This window comes from Saccopteryx leptura, chromosome 2 (genome assembly GCF_036850995.1).
Source record: "Saccopteryx leptura isolate mSacLep1 chromosome 2, mSacLep1_pri_phased_curated, whole genome shotgun sequence".
NCBI classification, from domain to species: Eukaryota; Metazoa; Chordata; class Mammalia; order Chiroptera; family Emballonuridae; genus Saccopteryx; species Saccopteryx leptura.
The window spans coordinates 361574193-361601022 of record NC_089504.1 but is presented as its reverse complement, the minus strand read 5'-3'; the positions used below and the strand labels follow the sequence as shown (position 1 = coordinate 361601022).

The window sequence follows — 26830 nt, the reverse complement described above, 5'->3', positions numbered from 1 at the left end:
ACAGCTCCATAGGCAACCCGAATCTCTCTGCAGTGGCTTTCTCTAAGACCTTCTAAAACAGACTACTGTTGCTAATTAACTTTATTTTCTCTCTGTTCTACTAACATCACATAATAAATAGGCTATGTTCTGAGAAAAAAAAAAATTTAAACCCTGGTGTCTGGTTAAACTTAATCATTTTCTCTCTGTGTTCCCCAATGTTCAGATCCTTTGTGCTAATTAACAGTGACAGATGAGTCACTTGTCTTGCTGTCTCCCCAGTGGAAGAAAAAGCTTGCTTCTCTTAATGATCTGGGAGACCTTCAGGAGTCACCACATGGTCCTGGAAGCTTCTGTCTGAGGGAGGAAAGATTAATCTGAAAAAAAAAAAAACCAAAACACAAAAACTCCAGGGCAGACAGAAGCTCCAACATGGGCAGCTGTCCAGCTGTCCCCAGCATCAGACAGCAGGGACAGATGGGACTTCCCACTGCTCAATGCGGATGGAGTTTTTGGGAGTCCTGGCCATTGAGGTGAGGTAAATGTCACAGACCCAGCAAGGACAAGGTCTGGTTGTCCAAAGTTGGCAGGGTCATCAGCCCAGAAAGGGATCAAGTAGATTAAAGTGAAGAAGGCCCACAGGTGGCAACAAGTGACCATATGGAAAAAAGTAGAAGTCAGTTAAAAAGGGGTTAAGACTAGATGCTTATGGGGACAGAAGAAAGAGAATTCTGGATGCTGGAAGGTTTAGGGGAATATGAGGCCTTTTACCAAATCCCTCCAAGACTTTTACTTGAATGGAAATCCCCAAGTTTTAGATGGGCTCCAGTCAATTGATTAGATCGAGAACCACCTATAGAGGCAGAAGCTGTTCAGATCTGCATCTAAAAGGCAGGAGCTCTTGTGCTGTCATGAATTGAAGTTCAAAAGAGATCATCATACTATACAAGGAGTCTTAGCCAGGTGAGAGTCCAGCATCCCGTGAATCTTAGGCTCTGTGACTGGGGCCCTAACCCCCTTCTTGATGGAATCAAGCTGGGTTGTTGACATCTACTAAGGACAGAGATTACCTTCAGAGGCACAAGATCACTCTAAAAAGATAGAAATAAAATTTATAACATTGGCCTGCAACAGAAAACTGCATTAGTGGTAGGTAGGTATCTCTACAAGAGGACATTTAGTTTTCATTTGGGTTTACTTTTCATCTTGAAAAAACATGATATATATTACACTATTGCAGAATGTACTATCTTTTGCACAAATACATTCATTTAGTTGAGACTTTTTTTTATCACCTTTCTAATAGTTACAAGTCAGTTTTTTTTTAATCTCGGATATCTAAACATGACGTTGAAACACTGTAGCCGAAACAGTGTGATTATAAACAATGTTTATGCTCAGATGTAATTTTTATTGCCATTCTCTCCAGAAGTCTCCCATTCTAAAATGGATGGTGAGTAAAAATTATACCAATAATAGCAAGATTTACACCACTATAGGCATTTTACATAGATTATCTCACTTAATTCTTTTATACTCCATAAATCCACTGAATCCAACACTCGTCAACTTTAATGTCTCTCCATATGTTTTAAGCAAATGAAAACGTGGGACCCCAGTGTCCACTTCTCGATTAGTCACATGGGCCCTTTCCTCTTCCATCACGGCACCACCCCTGCTGTGACTCATCTGCTTAACGCATGGCAAATGAGGGGACAGGTCAGCCCTTTCTATTCAATGCTGGTGGAGCTGGATTTCCTTCTCATCTCTCCAAGTCCAAGGATTTGGAGATTTAAGGGAGTCTGCCTAAGCATACAGTGACTTTGAACTCCCCAGAAACATTTTCATACTTCCAAACATTTGCATTGAGGGCAGTTGGTCACTGAAATCCTGACGCCTCTGATTGAGTTCCCCTGGTTTGTTTGTTTGTTTGTTTGTTTGTTTATTTTTTCAGAGACAGAGAGAGTCAGAGAGAGGGATAGTTAGGGACAGACAGATGGGAATGGAGAGAGATGAGAAGCATCAATCATTAGTTTTTCGCTGCAACACCTTAGTTGTTCATTGATTGTTTTCTCATATGTGCCTTGACCATGGGGTTACAGCAGACCAAGTAACCCCTTGCTCGAGCCAGTGACCTTGGGTCCAAGCTGGTGAGCTTTGCTCAAATCAGATGAGCCCGCGCTTAAGCTGGCGACCTCAGGGTCTTGTACCTGGGTCTTCTGCATCCCAGTCCAACGCCCTATCCACTGCACCACCGCCTGGTCAGGCTGAGATTTCCTCTGGTTTAAAGACATTTTATATCTTCAGAAAGGAATTTGGTTCAATTCTAGAAGCATTAAGATTTATCCACAAAAATTTTAAATTATATTTATATTATTAAATTTAAATTATAAATTTATTGCTTTTAGAGAGACAGAGGATGGGGTAGTTGGTGGGGGGAAAGGTAAAGATAGAGAGAGAAAGAGAAAGGCATTCATTTGTTGTTCTAGTTAGTTGTGCATTATTGATTGCTTCCCATTTTTCCCCTTACTGGGGATTGAACCTGAAACCTTGGCATTTTGGGATGATGCTCTAACCAACTCAGCTAACTGGCCAGGGCCTCCACAAGCTTTTTTTTTTAATGTACGTATAAACTTTAGGACTCCAGGTCCCTTCTTTGTGATCTCTTGTGTCACCTATAGGCACCGGAGGAAGTCCTTTCCCAGACCCCCACCCCTAGAACCTTTTTGAACATCTTAAGGATCTCCTTCATGACATCCCTCATAAAACAAGTGATATGTTAGAACTTTTTCTAAGGAGAAAAACAGAGTTAGCATTTTGGTTAGTTCTCTATCCTCTAAATAACCCATAGAAGACAATGCAAGTTTCCTCTCCCATGAGTTAAATCACTGTTTTCTCCAAAAATGTCAACAGGACACAAATATTTTATGTCAGAGGGAGAGCATTGGGGCTAGTTTCTGTTCTGGTCTCCCTTCCCTGCCCCGTCTGTGTGGTCGGCCCTTTCATGCTGATATCCTCCACTGATATCTGCGTCTCCTTACCTTGAGTCAATCTGAATCTCTCCTCAATTCAACATATCATTTCCAATTTCTGCTCTTAGGTTTCAGAGAACCTTTGATGAAATAACTGACAGACCCATTGAAATCTCATGCAATTTAACTTCATTCTGTATTAATTTCAAAGTCTTATCTTTGTAGATCTACCACAATAGTTCTCCAAAAACTTAGAGCATCTCTTCAAACAGCTTCTCCTGGTGTAAAGCCAGCAGCCATGGCCAGGGCCACTATCAAAGCAGCCCAGCCCATGCAGGTTCGCATTGGATTCGGACAGTCGTTAAAGAAACAAAGGAGCCAAAAGCAGATAGATGGGCTGTCATTTTTAATTCTAGCTTGCACCCGGCGGGCAAGTAAAAAATACACACTGGGCTCCAAAACCCAATCACATTCAGTGCTCACAAAGCCACTGACTTATCTGAGTTTCCTAGAATCAAAGGTTTCTAGCTCACCAGCCTTATTCTCCTCAGTTCCCCATCTCCTTCATTATCCCAGATACAAACTCTACACAAACTGGCATCTCACTCAGCACTCCGCCATCTTGGCTGCTTCTCCTGGCCTACTCCACGTGGTCTCCTTCTGCTCTGCTCTCTCCTCTAATCATCCCAGGAACCAAGAGAGCGCAAGTTCCCTTTCTGCCCCTATTTTATAGTGTAGATTCAAAACCTTTAATCCAATATACAAAATAGGGAAGTCTCTAATACAAAGTCACCTCTCTGAGGCATGATTGGATTGTACTGCCCCACATCAAAAAGGGTGGGAAAGGCTTAATCCCAAAACCAAGCCCCAGGCTACAACGATCCTGCCTGCCCCCAACACACATCAATATCACCTGGGCAAAGGCCTCCTGTGGGCAGCGTAATCTTTAACAAAGTGAGCATAATACATTTTATCTGCCCAACACCTGGCTACCCTGCTCTCTCCTGGTGTATTGATATACAGCACAGAGAGAGGTAAGAATATGGGATTTGGAATAAAAAAAGCAGAGTTCAAATTCAGAATTAGCAACTAAAAGTAGCTGTGGCTTTGAGGTAGGTACTTATCTGTTCTGGATCTCAGTCTCCTTATCTCTACAATGGGAATGTTGGGCAGATAAAATGTATTATGCTCACTTTGTTAAAAATGGTGAGGCCGTCGCCCAGGTGATATTAATGTGTGTTGAAAATCCTTGTAGCCTGGGGCTTGGTTTTGGGATTAAGCCTTTCCCACCCTTTTTGATGTGGGGCAGTACAATCCAATCATGCCTCAGAAAGTGACTTTGTATTAGAGACTTCCCTATTTTGTATATTGGATTAAAGGTTGTGAAGCTACACTATAAAATGGGGGCAGAACGGGACTTGGCTCTTTGGTTCCTGAGATTATCATTAGAAGAGAGAGCAGAGGAAAGCAGAGAAAGGCCACATGGAGGAGGCCAGGAGAAGCAGCCAAGATGGTGGAGTGCTGAGTGAGATGCCAGTTTGTGTAGAGTTTGTATTTGGGATAAGGAAGGAGATGGGGAACAGAGGTGAATAAGTCTGGTGAGCTAGAAACCTTTGATTCTAGGAAACTTGGATAAGTCAGTGGCTTTGTGAGCACTGAATGTGACTGGGTTTTGGAGCCCAGTGTGTGTTTTTACTTGCCCGCCGGGTGCAAGCTAGAATTAAAGACTATGGCCCATCAGTTTTTGGCTCCGCTGTTTCTTTACTGACTGTCCGAATCCAATGCGAACCTGCATGGGCCAGGAGGCTGCTGTGATGGTAGCCCTGGCCATGGCTGCTGGCTTTACAGGGAATAAGGGTATTTGCTGTTTCTAACAAAGCTGTGGCTGTTACCTCCTTCAGAAACGACATGGAATGGAGGTAGAGGTAGAGAATAGAGAGAGGAAGCGGTATTTGTGAGGTACAGAGGGTAAAATCGTAGGACTTGGAGACTGTTGTCTGTGGGAAAGGGAAAGAAAGGGAAGGAGGAGGCAGGGATGACATCCTGTTGAAGGAGTGCCTATAAAGGGGTAAAGGTGGGGATTTGAGTTGTGGGAAGAGGCAGAGAGATGGGCTGGCAGGGAATAGAGGAAGGTGGAATGTTGGGCAGATAAAATATATTATGCTCACTTTGTTAAAGATGGCGCTGCCCACGTGGAAGCCGTCGCCCAGGTGATATTAATGTGTGTTGGGGGCGGGCTGTGGGCAGGCAGGATCCTTGTAGCCTGGGGCTTGGTTTTAGGATTAAGCCTTTCCCACCCTTTTTGATGCGGGTGGTGCAATCCCATCATGCCTCAGAGAAGTGACTTTGTATTAGAGACTTCCCCTATTTTGTATATATATTGGATTAAAGGTTATGAATCTACACTATAAAGTGGGGGCAAAACAGGAGCTTGCTCTCTTGGTTCCTGAGATTAATATTAGAGGAGAGAGCAGAAAGGAGAGCAGAGAGAGGCTGGGGAGGAGGCCAGGAGAAGCAGCCAAGATGGTGGAGTGTTGAGTGAGAGGCCAGTTTGTGCAGAGTTTGTGCAGGGAGAAGGAAGGAGATGGGGAACAGAGGTGAATAAGGCTGGTGAGGTAGAACCTTTGATTCTAGAAAACTCGGATAAGTCAGTAGTAGCTTTGTGAGCACTGAATGTGAGTGGGTTTTGGAGCCCAGTGTGTGTTTTTACTTGCCCGCCAAGTGTAAGCTAGGATTAAAGACTATGGCCCACCAGCTTTTGGCTCTGTTGTTTCTTTGCCAACTGTCTGAATCCAATGCGAACCTGCATGGGCCAGGTGGCTGTGATGGTGGCTGCGACTACTGGCTTCACATGGAACGAGGGTCTGGCACCACAAAGAACTCCAACCCCCAAAGGGGAGAAGTGGAGGGAGGGCACCCAGGAAAGGCCGAGCTGGTGAGAGTTGGAGGAGCAAGGCAGAGCGAGGTTGGGGCAAAGCAAACTCCTCAGAAAGTCCTTGTGAGGTGCAGGAGGGAAAGGGGGTGGGGAGAGGTAGAGGAGGGAAAGCGGGGGATAGATGGTGATGGAGGGGGACTTGACTTGGGGTTGTGAACACACAATGCAACATACAGATGATGTATTATAGAACTCAACACCTGAAACCTGTATACTTTTATTAACCAATAAGTTCAATAAAAAAATAAATAAAATTAATTTTTAAAAAAAGCAAAGCAAAGACTGGCAAGAAGGCGCGAGACCGGGTTAAGGACCAGGGATCAGGGCAGAGAACTCCAGCTCTGGGAGTGGGACCCGCAGAGATGTCAGGGATGCACAAGGGAGTTTATCCCTGTAGCCCTCGCAGCGCCTGGTTCCGAGCCTGGAACAAACTTAATAAACATGTGTTGCTAAGAGAAAGCAGGAAGCTTGACCCCCCAATACCTGAACGGCGGACTGCAGAGGGGACCCGGGAGCACCCTTAGCGCACGGGAGGCCCCAGCGAAGCCGATGGCCCCCGGTAACCAATCGGAACCGACCCCTCAGTTTGGCCCCGCCCTCGTCCCGCCCACTCACTCGCCCCGCCCCTCGCCGCCGTCGGAGGCGCGCGTAGCCGCCATCTCCCGGAAGTGCGCTCAGAGCCGGCGCCGCGGGCCGAGGTGAGCACGCGCGGGCTGGGCGGGCCCGGCCGTGGCCTCCCGGGTCGGGCCTGTGGCCAGCCGTTCACCCCTGGCTCGCAGGGGCTTCGAGCTGGGCTGCAGGGCCGGTGGGCGCGCTCCGTGCGCCTGAGCGCGCGCGCGCGGGGGGGGGGGAGGGGCGGCGGCTGTGCGAGCGGACTCAGGGCGTGGAGACCACCCCCCCCTGGACCCGGTACCCGGACCCCGGCTCTCGGTGCTGGAGCCCGGACCCCCCGGGACTCTGCAGCCATGTGTCCGGGCTGGGACCAAAGACAGGCCCCGCCTCCTGTCTTCCCGCAGAGGCTGGAAATGGGCTGGTGTCCGGTGTGTCCCTGGGTGCTGCGGGGTCGGGGGCCGCAGGGTGCAGGACACTTGGGGGGGTCGCACTGCCCAGCGCCTTTTAGGGCATCAGCTGCCCTAGCCCCGCCACGCTAAATACCTGCAGCCCCCACCCCTCCACCCCCGACTGCTGGTATCGCCCCAGAACCCGCCCCCACAACTGTGCAAACGTTGGCAGCTCCCCCTCCAAAGCCCCCAAAGCACAGGCATCAGAGCTTCCCGGGTTTCAGTTGGCTGATGAGGACATTGGTTTTTATCTCTCACGGAGAAGACTGTCAAAAGCTGGAGTGTTGTACTGGTCTGTGATTAAAGGCGGATACCCAGGTGATGGGGTGTCTTTTGGATGTTGATTAGGGCTCTCTGGAGAACTAGACAACATAACATTTAAGGATTGGTTCAGTAATCAATCCAGCATTACCATTGCATGCAAGGGAGCTAACTAGATATGGCACTTGCTTTGCCATTTAGTATTTCTGTTTTTAAAGACTTTATTTATAGACAGAGGAGAGAGAGAGAAAGGTGCTGTGGGGGGAGGTGAGGGGGACAGGAGCAGGAAGCATCAACTCATAGTTTCTTGTGTGTGTCTGGACCTGGCAAGCCTGGGGTTTTGAACCGGTGACCTCAGCGTTCTAGGTGGATGTTTTATCTACTGTGCCACCACAGGTCAGGCTCTGTTTTTTACCATCTTAATTGCTATCTTACAAATTTTTTTTCTTCTATTTTTCCTAAGTGAGGGTGGGGGGCAGCATATAGACTCCCACACGCCCCTGACCTGGATCCACCTGGCAAGCCCACCAGGGGGCGATGCTCTGCCTATCTGGGGCCTCGCTCTGTTGCAACCAGAGCCATTCTAGCGGCTGAGGCAGAGGCCTCAGCGCCCGGGCCAACTTTGTTCCAATGGAGCCTTGGCTGCAGGAGGGGAAGAGAGAGACAGAGAGGAAGGAGAGGGGGAGGGGTGGAGAAGCAGATGGGCGCTTCTCCTGTGTGCCCTGGCCGGGAATTGAACCTGGGACTTCCACAGGCCGGGCTGACGGTCTACCACTGAGCCAACCGGCCAGGGCTTGCTATCTTCTAAATTCTGATACCATTCACCATAATATTACTTGGTCCAAGTCTGTAGGAATGTTTTCTAGTTAGTATTTATGCTAAAACTTCTTTAAGCCCAATGATGAAAATTTCAGCTGTGATCGTTTCTTTTTTGTTCTTGTTTTTTTTTTTAAAAAAAAAAATTCCCAGTTTTCAATATGGCATTCAAAAGAGGTCACTTAGAAATTTCATTGCACCTTTCAGAGAAGAGTTACTTTGTTCTCTTCAGCCTAGTATTTATTATGGGAGCATCTGGTTATTTCAAGGTTCGCCTTTATAGGAGGACACTGATGTTTTGTCCAGCTCTCTGTGTTAGTCGGCCGACATAGGGATGCAGCGGGAAGAGTGTTTTGCAGAAGAGCTGCTTACCTGAGACCTACAGTGAGATGCTTCAGGCGCTCCGTTTCCTTTTCTACTGGGCTGGACAGCTGAAGTCCAGGTGGAATGTTATAAAATGGTCAGGGTGATGGTGACGGGTTTCAGATGTGTATCTGAGGTTTGCTTTGTGGCTTCAAGTTTACGATCTTGAAAAGTAACATAGTGTATCCATTGATATGAAAGAGATCCGTGGTTGACTCCCAGGCTTCTCAGGTAGGGCTTGTAAATGCGTTCCTTCTGAAAAATGTGTTTTTTCCTCCGTATAGCACTTGATCTCGTTCCCTCTCTTGGGTCCCTGTGAGAGGCTCTGTGAAGACCTGGTTCTCCCCAGCGACAGCTGCAGCCCAGAAGAACTTCCCCTAAAGGACTTGCCAGGCCAGACGATGCCCGTGGAGCTGGGGCAGGCCCTGGTCCTACCGCTGCCCCTGGCGAAGGCCGAGGACGCCCTGTGTTCTGGACCGGATGCCGTTCCTCCGGGGGAGCCCTCCAGCCCGGAGACGGCACGCCAGCTCTTCCGGCAGTTTCCTTACCAGGTGGTGTCTGGGCCCCAGGAAACCCTGAGACAACTCCGGAAGCTCTGTTTCCAGTGGCTGCAGCCCGAGGTCCACACCAAGGAGCAGATCCTGGAGCTCCTGATGCTGGAGCAGTTCCTGACCATCCTGCCCGGGGAGCTTCAGACGTGGGTGCGGAAGCAGCGTCCCGGCAGCGGAGCGGAGGCGGCGACCCTGGTGGAGAGCCTGAAGGGAGACCCGCGGAGCCTGTGGCAGTGGGTGCGCAGAGGGCCTCTGTCTGTTCAGGGGGCGGCGACCCTGGTGGAGAGCCTGCAGGGAGACCCCCGGAGCCTGTGGCAGTGGGTGCGCAGAGAGCCTCTGTCTGTTCAGGGGGCGGTGACCCTGGTGGAGAGCCTGCAGGGAGACCCCCGGAGCCTGTGGCAGTGGGTGCGCAGAGGGCCTCTGTCTGTTCAGGGGGCGGCGACCCTGGTGGAGAGCCTGCAGGGAGACCCCCGGAGCCTGTGGCAGTGGGTGCGCAGAGGGCCTCTGTCTGTTCAGGGGGCGGCGACCCTGGTGGAGAGCCTGCAGGGAGACCCCCGGAGCCTGTGGCAGTGGGTGCGCAGAGGGCCTCTGTCTGTTCAGGGGGCGGTGACCCTGGTGGAGAGCCTGAAGGGAGACCCCCGGAGCCTGTGGCAGTGGGTGCGCAGAGGGCCTCTGTCTGTTCAGGGGGCGGTGACCCTGGTGGAGAGCCTGAAGGGAGACCCCCGGAGCCTGTGGCAGTGGGTGCGCAGAGGGCCGTTCTGTGTTCAGGGGGCGGCGGCCCTGGTGGAGAGCCTGAAGGGAGACCCCCGGAGCCTGTGGCAGTGGGTGCGCAGAGGGCCGTTCTGTGTTCAGCGGGCGTGGGGCCCCTCGCGGGTCTTCTCGGCGTCTTGTCTGTTTTCTGACACCAAATAATTGGGAGTTTTCTACCCTAACCATCAGTTCTCCAGTTCCCTGATTCCAACCATGTGTCCCCCCAATTCCGTTCAGTTCTGACCCTGGTTCTCCGGGCGGGACTTGGACCCCACGGGGTAAGGGTCAGTCCAGAGACTGCCTGTTTCAGGGCCCGGTCAGGTGTGTCCAGAGCCGGCGCACTTGCGACCAGCGGGCTGTGCATTTGGAGGTGCCCCAGACCCTCCCTGCACATCGTTTTCTAGACTGGCTCGTGGAACTCGGGAAAACACCTCACTTACGTTGATGTATCACGATGGGCGTGTCTCAGGAAGAGGCAGGTAGAGGAGGTGGCGATGGCGGCACACCGTTTCCAGCTCTCAGCGCCGCCGCCTCTGCGTGTGCGCCGGCTCAGAAGCTCCCAGAACCCCTGAGCTGAGATGTTTCTCTGGAGGCTTCATTACTTAGGCACACGGATTTCTCATTGGCCACTAGTGATTTAACATCCCCAGCCGCTCTCCCCGCCTCGGAGGTGGAGGGTTGGAGCTGAAAGTCCCAGGCCTCTGATTACCTGGGGGTTCCCCTGGCGACCAGCCTCCGTCCTGAAGGCAAATGAGGGCCCACTAGGCGTCACCACATGAGTATAAACTCAGGTGTAGTTGAGAGGGCTCATAAATAACAAAGTCGTTCTGGTCACTCCCACCCTTCAGGTAATGTTGAGGGTCTTGAGGAGCTCTGTGCCAGGGACAGGGACAAAGACCCACTACATGTCCCTTGTTATACCACACCAGTGTACCCCGTGCCCCACCTAATCCTAAGGTTCCTGGGGCTCCCCGCGCTCTCTTAGCCACTAGGCAGTGAAGATCAAGTCTCCCGCTGGAGAAGTCCAAAGAGGCCTGAGGTTTCCCTGGGGGGGGGGGGGGGGCATCCAGCAGAAACACGGTGTTAGTGGTGTGGGGGAGGTCTCCCGCCTGGCTCAGCTGGGAGGGGTCTCCCTCATTGGTCTCCCGCCTGGCTCAGCTGGGAGGGGACTCCCTCATTGGTCTCCCGCCTGGCTCAGCTGGGAGGGGCCTCCCTCATTGGTCTCCCGCCTGGCTCAGCTGGGAGGGGACTCCCTCATTGGTCTCCCGCCTGGCTCAGCTGGGAGGGGACTCCCTCATTGGTCTCCCGCCTGGCTCAGCTGGGAGGGGTCTCCCTCATTGGTCTCCCGCCTGGCTCAGCTGGGAGGGGTCTCCCTCATTGGTCTCCCGCCTGGCTCAGCTGGGAGGGGCCTCCCTCATTGGTCTCCCGCCTGGCTCAGCTGGGAGGGGCCTCCCTCATTGGTCTCCCGCCTGGCTCAGCTGGGAGGGGCCTCCCTCATTGGTCTCCCGCCTGGCTCAGCTGGGAGGGGACTCCCTCATTGGTCTCCCGCCTGGCTCAGCTGGGAGGGGACTCCCTCATTGGTCTCCCGCCTGGCTCAGCTGGGAGGGGACTCCCTCATTGGTCTCCCGCCTGGCTCAGCTGGGAGGGGACTCCCTCATTGGTCTCCCGCCTGGCTCAGCTGGGAGGGGTCTCCCTCATTGGTCTCCCGCCTGGCTCAGCTGGGAGGGGTCTCCCTCATTGGTCTCCCGCCTGGCTCAGCTGGGAGGGGTCTCCCTCATTGGTCTCCCGCCTGGCTCAGCTGGGAGGGGTCTCCCTCATTGGTCTCCCGCCTGGTTCAGCTGGAAGGGGTCTCCCTCATTGGTCTCCCGCCCGGCTCAGCTGGGAGGGGTCTCCCTCATTGGTCTCCCGCCCGGCTCAGCTGGGAGGGGTCTCCCTCATTGGTCTCCCGCCCGGCTCAGCTGGGAGGGGACTCCCTCATTGGTCTCCCGCCCGGCTCAGCTGGGAGGGGACTCCCTCATTGGCTCTTGCCTGGCTCAGCTGGGAGGGGTCTCCCTCATTGGTCTCCCGCCTGGCTCAGCTGGGAGGGGTCTCCCTCATTGGTCTCCCGCCTGGCTCAGCTGGGAGGGGACTCCCTCATTGGCTCCCGCCTGGCTCAGCTGGGAGGGGTCTCCCTCATTGGTCTCCCGCCTGGCTCAGCTGGGAGGGGACTCCCTCATTGGTCTCCCGCCTGGCTCAGCTGGGAGGGGACTCCCTCATTGGCTCCCGCCTGGCTCAGCTGGGAGGGGTCTCCCTCATTGGTCTCCCGCCTGGCTCAGCTGGGAGGGGACTCCCTCATTGGTCTCCCGCCTGGCTCAGCTGGGAGGGGTCTCCCTCATTGGTCTCCCGCCTGGCTCAGCTGGGAGGGGACTCCCTCATTGGCTCCCGCCTGGCTCAGCTGGGAGGGGACTCCCTCACTGGCTCCTGCTGTACTAGCAAGGAGAGCTGGTTTTCTCTCCTCACTCCTGTCCCTAAGGCCCTGCCTTGTGATCTGTCACGGACGCTTTCAGAAACCCTCACTCCGGACCTTTTCAGTAACCAGTCCTGTGTGGTCTCTAGATCAGCATCCAAGTGCTCGGACAGGACGTCCTATCTGAGAAGGTGGAAGCCGCAAGCTGCCCAGTGGGGGAAGTGGAGCCCCACCCTGACCTGATGTACCAGGAGCCGGGGCTTCAGAATTCAGCCTCTGGGCCGGGGGAGCTGCTGAGCCACACCGTGAAAGAGGAGTGTGACGTGGAGCAGGAACTAGGTGGGTGTGTGGGGCTGTCTGTGGAAATGTGGGCGGGCCCCCGGGACTGAGAGGGAGGTGGGGATGGGGGACATTGCTGCCCAGGTCAGAGAGCTCAGAGCAGCCCTGCAGGCGGGCCCCCGGGGCTGAGAGGGAGGTGGGGATGGGGGACATTGCTGCCCAGGTCAGAGAGCTCAGAGCAGCCCTGCAGGCGGGCCCCCGGGGCTGAGAGGGAGGTGGGGATGGGGGACATTGCTGCCCAGGTTGGGGCACCACAGAGAGCTCAGAGCAGCCCTGCAGGCGGGCCCCCGGGGCTCACTCCCATTTGGATAGTCAGAGCCAGTCATTTAAAACACTTCATGACCAGGCCGGACCTTCTGGATTTTGGTTTGGGGGAAGGATATGGAAGAAAATATGGGTGAGACCATCTGGAAGGTTGGACAGAGGTGGGGTTTGTTAGGAAGGCAAATACAGTTCTTGAAATCACAGATAGGGAAACAGGTATCCATTCTAATTGCTGAAGATTTTTATCTGTACCCTTGGGGGAGGGACATCTAATTCTTCACACTTGCACATCTCCCTGCAGCGATGGCCGCTCCTCAGCTTCCTGCCCCGTCTGAGGGTATGCTCTTCAGAAGTGACCAGGACTTGGGCGATGCACTTCTCCAGACAGCCACCCAGGTGAGCTGGGTGGCCCTGCTCCAACTGCCTCAGGACCAGGCTCTGAGGGCGTGTCCAGTGAGGGGGACCAGAAGGGGGAGGGGTCTCGGAAGTGGTGGAGAAAAGAAGGCCTAGCAAGGATAGCAAGAGGCATACTGCCTGACAGGTGGCGCAGTGGATAGAGCGTCGGACTGGGACGCTGAGGATCCAGGTTCAAAAGCCTGAGGTCACCAGCTCGAGCGTGGGCTCACCAGCTTGAGCATGGGGTCACTGGCTTAAGCATGGGCTCATAGGACCTCATGGTCGCTGGCTTGAGCAAGGGGTCACTCAGTCTGCTGTAGCCTCCCGATCAAGGCGCATATGAGAGAGCAATCAATGAACAACTAAGGTGTCACAACAAAGAATCGATGCTTCTCATCTCTTTCCCTTCCTGTCTGTCTGTCCCTCCCTCTCTCTCTCTCTCTCTGTCTGCCAGAAAAAGAAAAAAAAAGAATCCTACCTGTGGGATGAGACCCGAGTTTCAGTATTTTTCATAAGACAGAATGTTTCCGAAGGCATCGTCCTCTTGAGTAATGGAACCTGAGCCCGGGAGTAGGGGCTGTGAGGAGGTAGTCTCGTCTCCTTCTTCCTTGTGGTCGGGCGATGCTGCACTTCCTAACCTAAGCCTCCCAGAGGAGTCAGCTCGCCCCGGGAAAGGGCCGGGAGGGCAGGGCAGGGGTACACCTTCGGGCCTCAGGGCTGCCTTCTTGCCATCCACGTGCCCAGAAACCAAAGTGTTAGGAGGTTGCTTTGTGAGTAAGACTGGGTATTCTCAGAGATTGCAAGCAGACTGGGGAGGATTATTGTTTAGGTTATTGTAAATACAGTGTCTCTATGTAAAAAGTATATATAATTTATTAACATTTTAACTACATAGTAGAATTAAGCATTAACTCTATACTATAATGTAATGACATTAACCATGACCTATTCTGGATGGCTTAATGTGAAGAGATTTAAAGCACTCACCAGCAGCAGCAGCAGCAGCAGCGTGTGTGTGTGTGTCTGTGTGTGTGTGTCTGTGTGTGTGTGTGTGTGTGAGAGAGAGAGAGAGAGAGAGAGAAATTTCATATATTTAACAGATAACTGATTAACAGCCACTCAGCCTAAACGAATAAAAACCATCCCTATGCAATCCTAATATCCATCCTCCAAACTAACAACTAGGTGTCTGGAGGACCTTGATGTTTAATGGAACCCTTTGTAAGTGAAGGGATTTTTTAAATACGAAGAAACTGCTGCTCCCGATCTTTCATGAACTAGGAGCTTGGGGAGTAAGCCAGCACGGTGACCCGGGACCTCACACAGTGACGCTCTGTTATCAGGGACCATGACTGCGTTAGACTCTCGTACACTTGGGGACACATTTACCTCACACTCTGTATCTTCCAGTCTTGGAAAAGGAACACAGTACCAAGAATTCTGTGCGAGTCCCTTGTGGTACTGTGTTATAAACCCACAAGATGGTGCTGCTGCCACACAAGAATCAAGATGATTTCTCCATCAGCCCTGCTTCCGCCCTTCTAGCATAGGAAGTTAGATTTTTTTCCTCTTCTTTTAGAAGTGAGAAGCAGCAAAATGGCTCTGGTAGGTGTCTTGCCTCTTAAGTAAAGGGTTTTATTCACAGGCCCCTCGCTGGCTGGCAGGTCTCGGAGTGAGTCTGTGACTTTGAGCTGGAGGTTCAGAGACTCCTGACGTGCCTTCCGGTTTTTGAAAGGACAGTGTACACTGAGGGACGGTGCTATGTGCTCATGGAACCACCTATTGGTTTACTACTTAATATTTTTATGTGTGTGTGTATATATAAATATATATAAAGAAGATTGGGTATTCTGTCATATCTATCAGTGGTCCCCAAACCCCGGGCCGTGGACCGGTACCGGTCCGCAGAGAAAGAATAAATAACTTAACATTATTTCTGTTTTATTTATATTTAAGTCTGAACTATGTTTTATTTTTAAAAAATGACCAGATTCCCTCTGTTACATCCGTCTAAGACTCACTCTTGATGCTTGTCTCGGTCCCACCCTAAAGGCTGGTCCATGAAAATATTTTCTGACATTAAACCGGTCCGTGGCCCAAAAAAGGTTGGGGACCCACTGATATACATAATGTGCATATATGTAAATATTTAATAAACTGATGAATGCCATGAGGACAATACACGCTAAAAACAGATGACACCTGCAGTATTTCTGTTAAGCCTCCAAACAGATTTTGAGTTTAGTACTCTCATCAGGTGAGGACTGAGGCCCAGATAGGTTAAGTAACGTGCTCAAGATCACACAGCCAGGAGGGGGCAGAACTGGGACTTGTGACCCAGTGTGTTTGACTCCAGAGACTGCGCCGTTGATCACTCTGCTGTGCAGACTGAGTCCCTGACAGTCGTTTCCTGGGTGAAGAGGTGACATTTGAATTCACGGAAGGAGACCCTACTTAGATGGCACGCCCAGCTCTGAGGCTCCAGGGCCAAGGGTCCAGGGTCAGGGGCTAAGAGAGGCACGGGTTGGGGATGACTGAGGCACCTGGCCCTAGAGAACTCAGCAGTTTCCCGCTCACTGGAAGGAACACGGACTTGACATCAGACCCTAACCCGGAACTGTCGGGCGATGGCACCTGTGTGCCGCGGCGGTGGGTGTGCTGAGTCTGCCGGTCTGTCTGCTGAGTCCACTGGTCTGTCTGCTTATCCGCCGGTCTGTGTCCTGGTGACTTACCACGCAGCTGGCCTTGCTGTGGATTCTTCCCACTTTTTCACTGTACAGTCACTGTTCCAACAGATGTCTTTTTCATTTTCTTCTTTTCTCTATTGAATATCCAGACTGTAATGACGTGTCAGGAACATTGGGAAACTCCTGTCCAAAGACCTGTCCTTGGGCAGTGGACGTGGAAGAAAAGGCCAGGGGAGAAAGGGCTCCTTCTTCCCGCAGCTTAAACACCACACGGGACCTAAAGCCTCGTGCTTCCCACACCCAGGGCAAGAAATGCTGATGGCGGGCCTCCCTTTGGCCTTTGTCCTTGAAGCACCTCCCAGGACTTCTAGAGTATTCCACCGTCCTTTCCTCTCAGCCTCCTCGGGGCGGGGAAGGCAGGGTTCAGACGCCTCCACTGGATTCACAGCGCTCTTGTTTCTAGGAGCAGTGGAGGCACCTGGATTCCACCCAGAAGGAGCAGTACTGGGACCTCATGCTGGAGACCTACGGCAGGATGGTGTCAGGAGGTGAGGGCGTGGGCAGCCCGGAGGAAGGCGGGAAGGCTGGAGAGCATTCTCTGTACGCGGAGAGCTGCTCTGGGCGAAGGATATCAGCAGTGACGCCTCGGCACGGGCCTGAGCTGGAGATGGCAGAGTCACAGAGAGAAGACCTTCCTGGAACTGAAGTAGTCTCTGTACCAGGGCCCGTCCTGGGCGTATTACAGAAGGAACTCCTTTCAGCTATGAATCGGGTGATGGTATTCCCATCTTTAAGAGGATGAAAGGGAATGTTCGACCAAGTCCCTAGCTCACTGTTACGTAGCTCGTTGGGTGCTGAGTTACGGTGGGAACTTGGTTGTGGCTGGCTCTGAGTTCATGCTCTTTAACACTAAACGAGTCCCAGCCGACTATGGGAGGGGTCTTAATCGTGACCCTGGTCCCAGCCTGCCGGTGGTCTGATTCTGCCTGCGCGGGCTCTGTGGTCTTCCCCGTACGTCTCGTTACCTCGTGAGTCCTGGTGTCTTAGGAGCTCCACACGTCCTTCTGACACGAGTTACCTGCCGTGGCCTCCAGGGCCTCAGGCTTCCTTTCACGCTCAGGGCACGCCTTAGAAAACAGCAGGTCCTCAGTCCCCCAGGTCACCGAGGCCCACCGTTCTCTCCCTCTGTCCCAGGTGTTGCCAGTTGCAAGGCTGGCCTGACTAATTCAGCGGACTATGGGGAGGGGCTGGCGGGACTGCAGGTGCACGTCAGCGAGAAGCTCCCCAGGCCCACCTGCACGGGTGAGGGAGCCCCCACTGGTCAGGGCCAGGGCCCACCTGCACGGGTGAGTGAGCCCCCACTGGTCAGGGCCAGGGCCACCTGCACGGGTGAGTGAGCCCCCACTGGTCAGGGCCAGGGCCACCTGCATGGGTGAGTGAGCCCACACTGGTCAGGGCCCCCCTGCACGGGTGAGTGAGCCCCCACTGGTCAGGGCCAGGGCCCCCCTGCACGGGTGAGTGAGCCCCCACTGGTCAGGGCCAGGGCCCACCTGCACGGGTGAGTGAGCCCCCACTGGTCAGGGCCAGGGCCCTCCTGCACGGGTGAGTGAGCCCCCACTGGTCAGGGCCAGGGCCACCTGCACGGGTGAGTGAGCCCCCACTGGTCAGGGCCAGGGCCCCCCTGCACGGGTGAGTGAGCCCCCACTGGTCAGGGCCAGGGCCCCCCTGCACGGGTGAGTGAGCCCCCACTGGTCAGGGCCAGGGCCCACCTGCACGGGTGAGTGAGCCCCCACTGGTCAGGGCCAGGGCCACCTGCACGGGTGAGTGAGCCCCCACTGGTCAGGGCCCCCCTGCACGGGTGAGTGAGCCCCCACTGGTCAGGGCCAGGGCCCCCCTGCACGGGTGAGTGAGCCCCCACTGGTCAGGGCCACCTGCACGGGTGAGTGAGCCCCCACTGGTCAGGGCCAGGGCCACCTGCACGGGTGAGTGAGCCCACACTGGTCAGGGCCAGGGCCACCTGCACGGGTGAGTGAGCCCCCACTGGTCAGGGCCCCCCTGCACGGGTGAGTGAGCCCACACTGGTCAGGGCCAGGGCCACCTGCACGGGTGAGTGAGCCCACACTGGTCAGGGCCAGGGCCACCTGCACGGGTGAGTGAGCCCCCACTGGTCAGGGCCAGGGCCACCTGCACGGGTGAGTGAGCCCCCACTGGTCAGGGCCAGGGCCACCTGCACGGGTGAGTGAGCCCACACTGGTCAGGGCCAGGGCCACCTGCACGGGTGAGTGAGCCCCCACTGGTCAGGGCCCCCCTGCACGGGTGAGTGAGCCCACACTGGTCAGGGCCAGGGCCACCTGCACGGGTGAGTGAGCCCACACTGGTCAGGGCCAGGGCCACCTGCACGGGTGAGTGAGCCCACACTGGTCAGGGCCAGGGCCACCTGCACGGGTGAGTGAGCCCCCACTGGTCAGGGCCAGGGCCCCCCTGCATGGGTGAGTGAGCCCACACTGGTCAGGGCCAGGGCCACCTGCACGGGTGAGTGAGCCCCCACTGGTCAGGGCCAGGGCCACCTGCACGGGTGAGTGAGCCCACACTGGTCAGGGCCAGGGCCACCTGCACGGGTGAGTGAGCCCCCACTGGTCAGGGCCAGGGCCACCTGCACGGGTGAGTGAGCCCACACTGGTCAGGGCCAGGGCCACCTGCATGGGTGAGTGAGCCCCCACTGGTCAGGGCCAGGGCCACCTGCACGGGTGAGTGAGCCCACACTGGTCAGGGCCAGGGCCACCTGCACGGGTGAGTGAGCCCACACTGGTCAGGGCCAGGGCCACCTGCACGGGTGAGTGAGCCCACACTGGTCAGGGCCCCCCTGCACGGGTGAGTGAGCCCCCACTGGTCAGGGCCACTGCTGGTCTCCTGCCATCACGTGGGAGGTGGTGGGGGAGATGCTAGAACTGGGTTTCCATTCCACTGGTGCTCACTGGCCATGATCAGGTTAGTCTAGTTGGAATACCAAGGTCAGGCCTCACTGCACATTAAAAAGATAGTGAAATGATACATTGAAGCATTTCCTGAATTTCTGGTTACTTGTGAAGGGGAAATCCATATGAAATTGATAAAAACCACCATTTACAACTTAAATGCTACAGAGCCAGATATAGCCCTGTGAATACGTGTTAATTATGTCAGATACACACACACACACACACACACACACACACACAGACATGTTGAATGAGACTGGAAGGAAATGTATGCTCACATAGTTGTTGCCTCTGGGTGGTATGATTGAGGTTAATTTGGTTATCTTCTGTGTACTTTTTTTTTAAAGAGGGAAACAGGAAGGCAGAGAGAGAGGGAGGGAAGGAGAAAGAAGCATCAACCCATCATTGCTTCACTTGAGTTGTGCCATTGTTTGCTTCTCAGATGTGCTCTGTCCGGGGCTCTTCCTGGTGACCTCCGGGGGTTGAGCCAGTGCCCTCGGGATCGAGCTGGCACTGCTGGCAATGAGCCTGTGACCCTGGGATTGAGCTGTGGCCCCAAGATTGAACCAACGACCTCTGCTCTGGGACACTCTCTCCACTGTGCCACTGGCCAGGGCTCAATTAAAAATTTTAAAAAATTCTTGCTATTTTTTTTTTGGGGGGGGGGTTCCAACTGTGCCCTCGGTGAGCCCTCCTCTGCTGTTAGACATTGTCCCTGGGCCCAGAGCTGAATCCCGGAGCCTGGCCCCCAGCACAGCTGACGTGAGTGCCAGGTGCTCAGATCGGACGACATCTTCCTTCCTCACGCATGATACCCTCTTGGCAAAAGAATTAGTGTTTTACGATGACCCTTTGCCATTTGAAGTGGAATCCAGGGTCTACCATTGACTGAGTTATTTTATGTCTTTCCTCTTTCAGGAGACAGACAGGAGAACGACAAAGAGAACCTGAACTTGGAGAACTACAGGGGCCAGGACGCCCCCGAGGGCCCCCGCCACTCCTCAGAGGAGGCCCCCGCCCAGGCTTCCCTGAGCGGCCTTGTCCCCCCGGACCAGCCCCGACGCTCTGCTGGGGGAGAGACGCTTCCCGCGGCTCAGGAGCGCCCCCAGGCCGAGGGGCGCGGGGCGCAGCTCCCCCCTCCAGACAGAAAGTCTGGGAGACCGCTGGGCCCTCCCGCGCCTAGCGCCCACCCAGGGCACCCGTCCGCGCGGTGGCCGGAGGAGAAGAGGGAGGCCCCGCCCCGGGGGCAGCTGAGGGCCCCCATGGCCCAGAGGCTGCCCACCTGCCCTGAGTGCGGGAAGACCTTCTGCAGGAGCTCGCAGCTGGTCTTCCACCAGCGCACCCACAGCGGGCAGACCTACTTCCAGTGCCCCACCTGCCAGAAGGCCTTCCTGCGCAGCGCGGACCTGGTCAAGCACCAGCGCACCCACAGCGGGGAGAAGCCCTGCAAGTGCGACTACTGCGGGAAGGGCTTCAGTGACTGCTCGGGCCTGCGCCACCACCGCAAGATCCACACCGGCGAGAAGCCCTACAAGTGCCCCCTCTGCGAGAAGAGCTTCGTCCAGAGGTCCAACTTCAACAGGCACCAGCGGGTCCACACGGGCGAGAAGCCGTACCGGTGCGCCCGCTGCGGGAAGAGCTTCAGCTGGAGCTCCAGCCTGGACAAGCACCAGAGGTCGCACCTGGGCAAGAAGCCCTTTCCGTAGGCGCAGGCTCCAGGCCGCGGCCGGCCAGGCCCTCAGCCCCGGCCAGAGAGAGCACACCTCCCAGAGGAGACCCGTTCTCTGTCCGTGCGCGTGCCTGACTCAGAGCAGAGGGCCTGGACTTGCTTTCAGACTGGAGGCTGTGCTGGCCTGTGGCCTGGGTTTCCTGCTGGCTCCACTTCTTGCTCTGCATCAGGAGAAAGAATTCTTTGTCTTTCACCTCATCTCTTTTTGGGGGGGAAGAGATGGGGAAACATCTGTCACTTGGAGGTCTCGTTTTACAAGTGCTGTGTGGGAGGAGTTTCGCGCACTGGCTAGGCTGCTGCTGCTGCTCGTGGGAAGAACCTTGGGTCGGCCCTTTCAGAACTTACGGAAGGGAAACGGCCTGTGAACTCACGTGCATTCTTTGTCACAGTGCAAAACTAAGGTCGTGTCCCCTGTTTTAAATAAACATCGCAGAGTCACTCCTGTCTCATTTGTGTCTGGTTGGTGCTGACTGGAACTCCCACGTGCATTTCCTGTGAAAGACCCACAGTGGTAGCTGAGCGCCTAGACCAGGGGTCCCCAAACCCTTTACACAGGGGCCAGTTCACTGTCCCTCAGACCGTTGGAGGGCCGGACTATAAAAAAAGGTATGAACAAATCCCTATGCACACTGCACATATCTTCTTTTAAAGTAAAAAAACAAAACGGGAACAAATACAATATTTAAAATAAAGAACAAGTAAATTTAAATCAACAAACTGACCAGCATTTCAATGGGAACTATGGGCCTGCTTTTGGCTAATGAGATGGTCAATTATCCGGTTCCATATTTGTCACTGCTAGCTGTAACAAGTGATATGACGCGCTTCCGGAGCCGTGACGCCCGCGTCACCGGAAGTAGTACTGTACGTGAGCGACGCCACGCTTTATGAGTGACATCCGCATCCTGTGCTCTCACTGACCACCAATGAAAGAGGTGCCCCTTCCAGAATTGCGGTGGGGGCCGGATAAATGGCCTCAGGGGGCCACATGAGGCCCGTGGGCTGTAGTTTGGGGACCCCTATCCTAGATCATCCCCATAAACCTGCCGAATTCATCAGCCAGCTGGACATTGGTAGGAAGGTACCAGCCTGGTGCTCAGGCGTGAGAGCTTGGCCAGTGCCGGGCATTCTTGGTCTCAGGTCAGCGTGTTCCTGGCCTCTTTGTCCTGACTCCCCTTGCCCTGGCTTGCGCACCCCAAGCTTCCCCCCCCCTTTCTCCTGGTGTTCCTACATTCTTGCCAAATTGCACTGCTTTAAAATGATGACTTCACGTGGTCTGTAGGTGTTAGGCAGAAATCGATAGTATTGAGCTGCTTTGCAGTACCACCTCCTGGAGGATTATTAACACATCTGTCTCCCCTGCCCACTTGTCCATGTCTTCGCAAGTACGTGCCCCGGAGTGTCCTGATCTCAGGCCGTGAGACCTCCGCCTTCTTTCCTTTCTGCCGCTCCCCCCCACCTGCTCTTATCCCCTGTCCTTGGAGACCATCAGGGGGCAGGGTGCTGGAGGACCGAGCTGAGAGCAGGTTGACCTGCAGGCTGCTGGGAAATGGGACGTGCATTGCTGGCGGGTGAGAGGAGAGACCGGACTGCAGCTGGAACTCCTGCACTCCAGAGGCATCTGCTGACCCCTTGTCCTGGGAGAGGAGAATAAGGCCCCCTTCCAGGACACGCAGGGGCCACAGGGCAGACGGCAGGAAGATGACAGGGGGATTCGCATTAGAGTGCATTCTGCTCAGCGGAGATGTGCGGGAAGGTGGGGTCTTCTGTCACAACTCGGGCGTTCTCCATGTGTGGATCCCGGACCAGCAGACTCCGCAATTCAGGGGACCTTCCGAATCGCACATTCCAAAGGGTGGGCCCAGCCGTCTGCTGTAACAAGCCCCCCAGGGGACCGGGAAACCCATGCCTGCTCAATCCAGAAAACATCTGCAAGGGTGTGTGGGGACGGTGGTCCTGCCGCTCAATCCAGAGAACATCTGCAAGGGTGTGTGGGGACGGTGGTCCTGCCGCTCAATCCAGAGAACATCTGCAAGGGTGTGTGGGGACGGTGGTCCTGCCGCTCAATCCAGAGAACATCTGCAAGGGTGTGTGGGGACGGTGGTCCTGCCGCTCAATCCAGAGAACATCTGCAAGGGTGTGTGGGGACGGTGGTCCTGGAATGGAGGCTGGCCCTCCCAGACCCCTTACCCAGGCAGCCTGCGCATAAAGCTCTTCCAAACTCGTGAACACTGGCGGTCCTTGACCTGCCAGTGAGCACCTGTTCCACAGAGTAATTCTAGAAAACCAGGCTAAGCAGTTGTAGTGAAGGGTTTCTCCTTGGGCCCCTCCTAATGATCTGATGAAGGAGAGAGGTACAGGGAGCAACCTATCATTCACAGTCGTGTGCTCGGCACACAGGAGACCAGGGGTCAGGAACCTGTGGCTCGCGAGCCAGATGTGGCTCCTTTGATGGCTGCATCTGGCTTGCAGACAAATCTTTAATAAAAAAATAACCTTAAAAATATAAAACATTCTCATGTGTTACAATCCATTCATTTCCTACTGCTCATGTGCATGGTTGTGGGTGGCTGGAGCCAATCACCGCTGTCCTCCGGGACAACACCAAATTTTTATTGGATAATGTGTAATGTACATGGATCGGGTCATTGTATGGCTCTCATGGAATTACATTTTAAAATATGTGGCGTTCATGATTCTCTCAGCCAAAAAGGTTCCTGACCCTTGTAGTAGATGTTACATAAAGATTTACTGAATGGTTGTGTGAATGAATGAAGGAAGGATATATTCTTCCCTTATCCTCTAGAGTGATGATCAGCAAAATATGGCTCACCACCTGTTTTTGTAAATAAAATTTCGTTGGACTGTGGCCATATCCATTTGTTTATATGTTTGTTGTCTATTGTCTATGGCTGTTTTGGGGGCCACTGGCAGAATTCAGCAGTTGCCACAAAACTCTATGCCCTACAAAGCCTGAACTGTTTACTAGGATCCTTTACAGGAACAGTTTGGTGCTTCCTGGTCCAGAGTAGCGTTCCTCACACCATGATGTGCATTCCCGTCACCAGGGAGCTCGCGAGCATGCCAGCTGGTTCAGGAGCCATGCCCGTGGCGCCCATCTCTGGAGGAAGGGAGTCGGAGCGCGGGCCCAGTGCGTGCAGCACCACCAGGGCTCGCGTCTGGAGCTTGTTTCTCCCGGGCTCTTCAAGATCATTTATGATCCAGCAACTCTCAAAGCTTGGACCGGACACAGTGGAAGAACAAACACCACTTTATTTGGAAAGGTTCCGTGTCACAATGTGCCTCTCCCCTGCCTCCTAGACCCACGGTCTCACAGCTCAGCCTCGCTGGGGGCGCGGCTGTCCGAGTTCCCTAAAGGAATTCTGCGCAACTGCGAGTCCTCGCGATTTCTTGTCTTTTCTCCATGTGTATGGCCTCATCCAACCCCAGCCTTGTCCCTCCGGCCAGCCTCCTGCCCGGCCTCATTGGCTCGGTGGCCCTGCAGGAAACTTAACTCTGGAGAAGCAGGGCGACACCAGCCAACACCCACCTGGACGGGCTCTCCTTGGTCTTCAGGTGGAAAGTCCACACGTAGGTGGGTCCCCGCTGACGCGTCCTGTACACGGGACAGGGGTAGACGCCGCGGCCACCGGGCGTATCGGCAGGAAGGGCCTTGATGAACATCACAGGCATGGCGGGGGTCAGGTCCTTGAGCTTGGCCTCAGCGAGGACCCCAGCCTGAGGACAGAACGGGAGAGGAGCCGTGTTAGATCAGACCCGGGGCTCAGCCCGCCTTCTCCCGGCCGGAGATCCCCGAGGGGGAGACCGGGAAGGGCCGGCTGCCGCCACACCCACTCGGGTTCCAGGAGGGGGAGACCGGGAAGGGCCGGCTGCCGCCACACCCACTCCGGAGACCCAGGAGGGGGAGACCGGGAAGGGCCGGCTGCCGCCACACCCACTCCGGAGATCCTGGAGGGGAGACCGGGAAGGGCCGGCTGCCGCCACACCCACTCCGGAGACCCCGGAGGGGGAGACCGGGAAGGGCCGGCTGCCGCCACACCCACTCCGGAGACCCCGAGGGGGAGACCGGGAAGGGCCGGCTGCCGCCACACCCACTCCGGAGACCCAGGAGGGGGAGACCGGGAAGGGCCGGCTGCCGCCACACCCACTCCGGAGATCCCGAGGGGGAGACCGGGAAGGGCCGGCTGCCGCCACACCCACTCCGGAGACCCAGGAGGGGGAGACCGGGAAGGGCCGGCTGCCGCCACACCCACTCCGGAGACCCCGAGGGGGAGACCGGGAAGGGCCGGCTGCCGCCACACCCACTCCGGAGACCCAGGAGGGGGAGACCGGGAAGGGCCGGCTGCCGCCACACCCACTCCGGAGACCCAGGAGGGGGAGACCGGGAAGGGCCGGCTGCCGCCACACCCACTCCGGAGACCCCGAGGGGGAGACCGGGAAGGGCCCGCTGCCGCCACACCCACTCGGCTCCCAGCTCGTTCAACCCCTCTGGGGCGGGTGCTTCTGGTAACTGCTTTCTGGCCTAACTCACTCTGTGAGGGGGGAGTTCCACAAGCTGGTATTTTTTCACACACAGATGGATCCCTTTGAAGCTTGAGTCTTTTCCTAGTTTTATCTTTTGATTTATTCCTTTCTTCCTGAGCATGTTGCAGGTGACTGTTTTCCGGATGTCATGGCTAGGTGCAGGGGGACCTCAAGACAAGTATGATGCCGCTACCAGCAAACGCTTTAGCTTTTAAAGCTTTGGTCTGATGGTGTTCCAGTGTCTTCTGGGACCTCATCTACCCTCTAAGGGGGCAGAGGAAGCTACCTTCTCCATCTTTACTCATGGCATGGGACCTGGCCTTGCAGCTTTTCAGTTGGGTGCCTCTCTATGGTTTTCTGAGATTTGTGTGTGTGTGTGTGAGAGAGAGAGAGAGAAAGAGAGATAGAGACATAGAGAGACTTATAGAGGGACAGAGAGGGACAGGCAGATGGATGGAGAGAGATGAGAAGCATCAATTCTTCAATTCTTCATTGTGGCACCTTAGTTCATTGATTGCTTTCTCATATATGCCTTGACGGGGGGGGGAGGGGGGGGGCTACAGCAGAGTGAGTGGCCCATTGCTCAAGCCAGTGACCTTGGACTCAAGCCAGCGACCATGGGGTCCGCGATCCCATGCTCAAGCAGATGAGTTTGCCCTCAAGCCAGCAACGTTAGGGCTCGAACCTGGGTCCTCTGAATCCCAGTCTGACGCTCTATCTACTATGCAACTGCCCGGTCAGGCTCTGAAATGTCTTGATAGAGCTGTCTAGTATAGTTTTTCCTACTAGTCCTGAGAAATAGTCTGAGGAACAGAAAGTTTCCTTATCAAAAACACTTGGGGAAAGGGTGTACCATACGCTCGCCTTGAAGATTGACATTGTGTGTACACTAGCACACCGAAGGCAACGGGAAGTCCTAGCAGTTAAAAACAGAGGTTTATTTCATTTAATTAATTAATTTATTTAAAGTGAGAGGAGGGGAGATAGAGAGACAGACTCTCACATGTGCCCCAACGGCAACCCCCCTCTGGGACCGATACTCGGACCAACCGAGCTGTCCTCAATGCCTGGGAAGATTATTTAAGTCAAAAGATTCAGGGGCATCCCTTTTAGTAATCACACTCCGTGGAAGGCAGTGAGTATGTGGTCATCGCACAGAAGATGTCCCTTGGCCCATCCCCAGGGTGTACCTGTGCGTCCCAGCGAGCCCCTTCCATGAAGAGGCCGTGGACATAGGCCCCTTCCCGAGGAGGGCTTCTGACCTCCTCTCTGGCCTTCTTTGTCACGTCACAGTGCAGAGCCATCCTGTCTAGCGGCCACCCGTTCTTGCGGGCCACAGACTGCATTACAGCCGTCAGGAAGGACTGGGGGTTGAAGAAGCCTGTCAGCCACACGGTGGGGGGCATCGCAAAGTCGCCTGTCCAGGCCTCCAGCTCCTTGATTCTGCGGAGGAGGTCCGCCCACCAGGCCGCCAGGCCCGCCGTGGAAGGGTAGGCTCGGCTGGCCCAGCGCTCTGGCACTGTGTCTAGGTACAGGTCGCTCTGTAAGTTCTCCATGTCGCTGGTCATGCTCAGCTCCCCCTGAAGACAGAGAGGAGAGGAGACAGTCAGGGACCGCAAGTCCCCCACACCAGCCTTAGGGAGTTCTGCCTCGTGGCCCTCAGGGAGACAGGAGATGACTCCAGGGGTCGGTGATGCAGTGACCTTCCTGTCTAGGATTTGCAAGCTTTGTCTTATGGAGGCTGGTCGTTTACATCTC

General features: G+C 54.8%; 2 protein-coding genes across 6 annotated transcripts in view; one reads left to right on the top strand and one right to left on the bottom strand.

Moving 5' to 3' along the window:
• The first annotated feature begins 6542 nt into the window (after window positions 1-6542).
• On the top strand, window positions 6543-20943 carry ZNF18 (zinc finger protein 18). Of its 5 annotated transcripts, XM_066364900.1 has the most exons (7): window positions 6618-6926; window positions 8672-9175; window positions 12284-12473; window positions 13039-13133; window positions 16284-16374; window positions 17015-17122; window positions 19717-20943. In XM_066364900.1, the coding sequence occupies exons 1-7, from the start codon at window positions 6852-6854 to the stop codon at window positions 20502-20504; spliced, it is 1851 nt and encodes a 616-aa protein (XP_066220997.1). In that variant the 5' UTR covers window positions 6618-6851; the 3' UTR covers window positions 20505-20943. The 5 variants fall into 5 exon arrangements, with proteins under 5 accessions (XP_066220996.1, XP_066220997.1, XP_066220993.1 ...); XM_066364899.1 differs by lacking the exons at window positions 6618-6926; window positions 17015-17122 and adding an exon at window positions 6543-6584 and having other exon boundaries at window positions 16284-16368; XM_066364896.1 differs by lacking the exon at window positions 17015-17122 and having other exon boundaries at window positions 16284-16368.
• Window positions 20944-23829: 2886 nt separating this feature from the next.
• The window catches only part of DNAH9 (dynein axonemal heavy chain 9), a 277538-nt gene continuing 274537 nt past the window's right edge, over window positions 23830-26830 (bottom strand). The window contains 2 exon segments of the mRNA XM_066364537.1: window positions 23830-24265; window positions 26263-26652. Coding sequence (XP_066220634.1) covers window positions 24038-24265; window positions 26263-26652 — 618 coding nt within the window. The 3' untranslated portion in view covers window positions 23830-24037.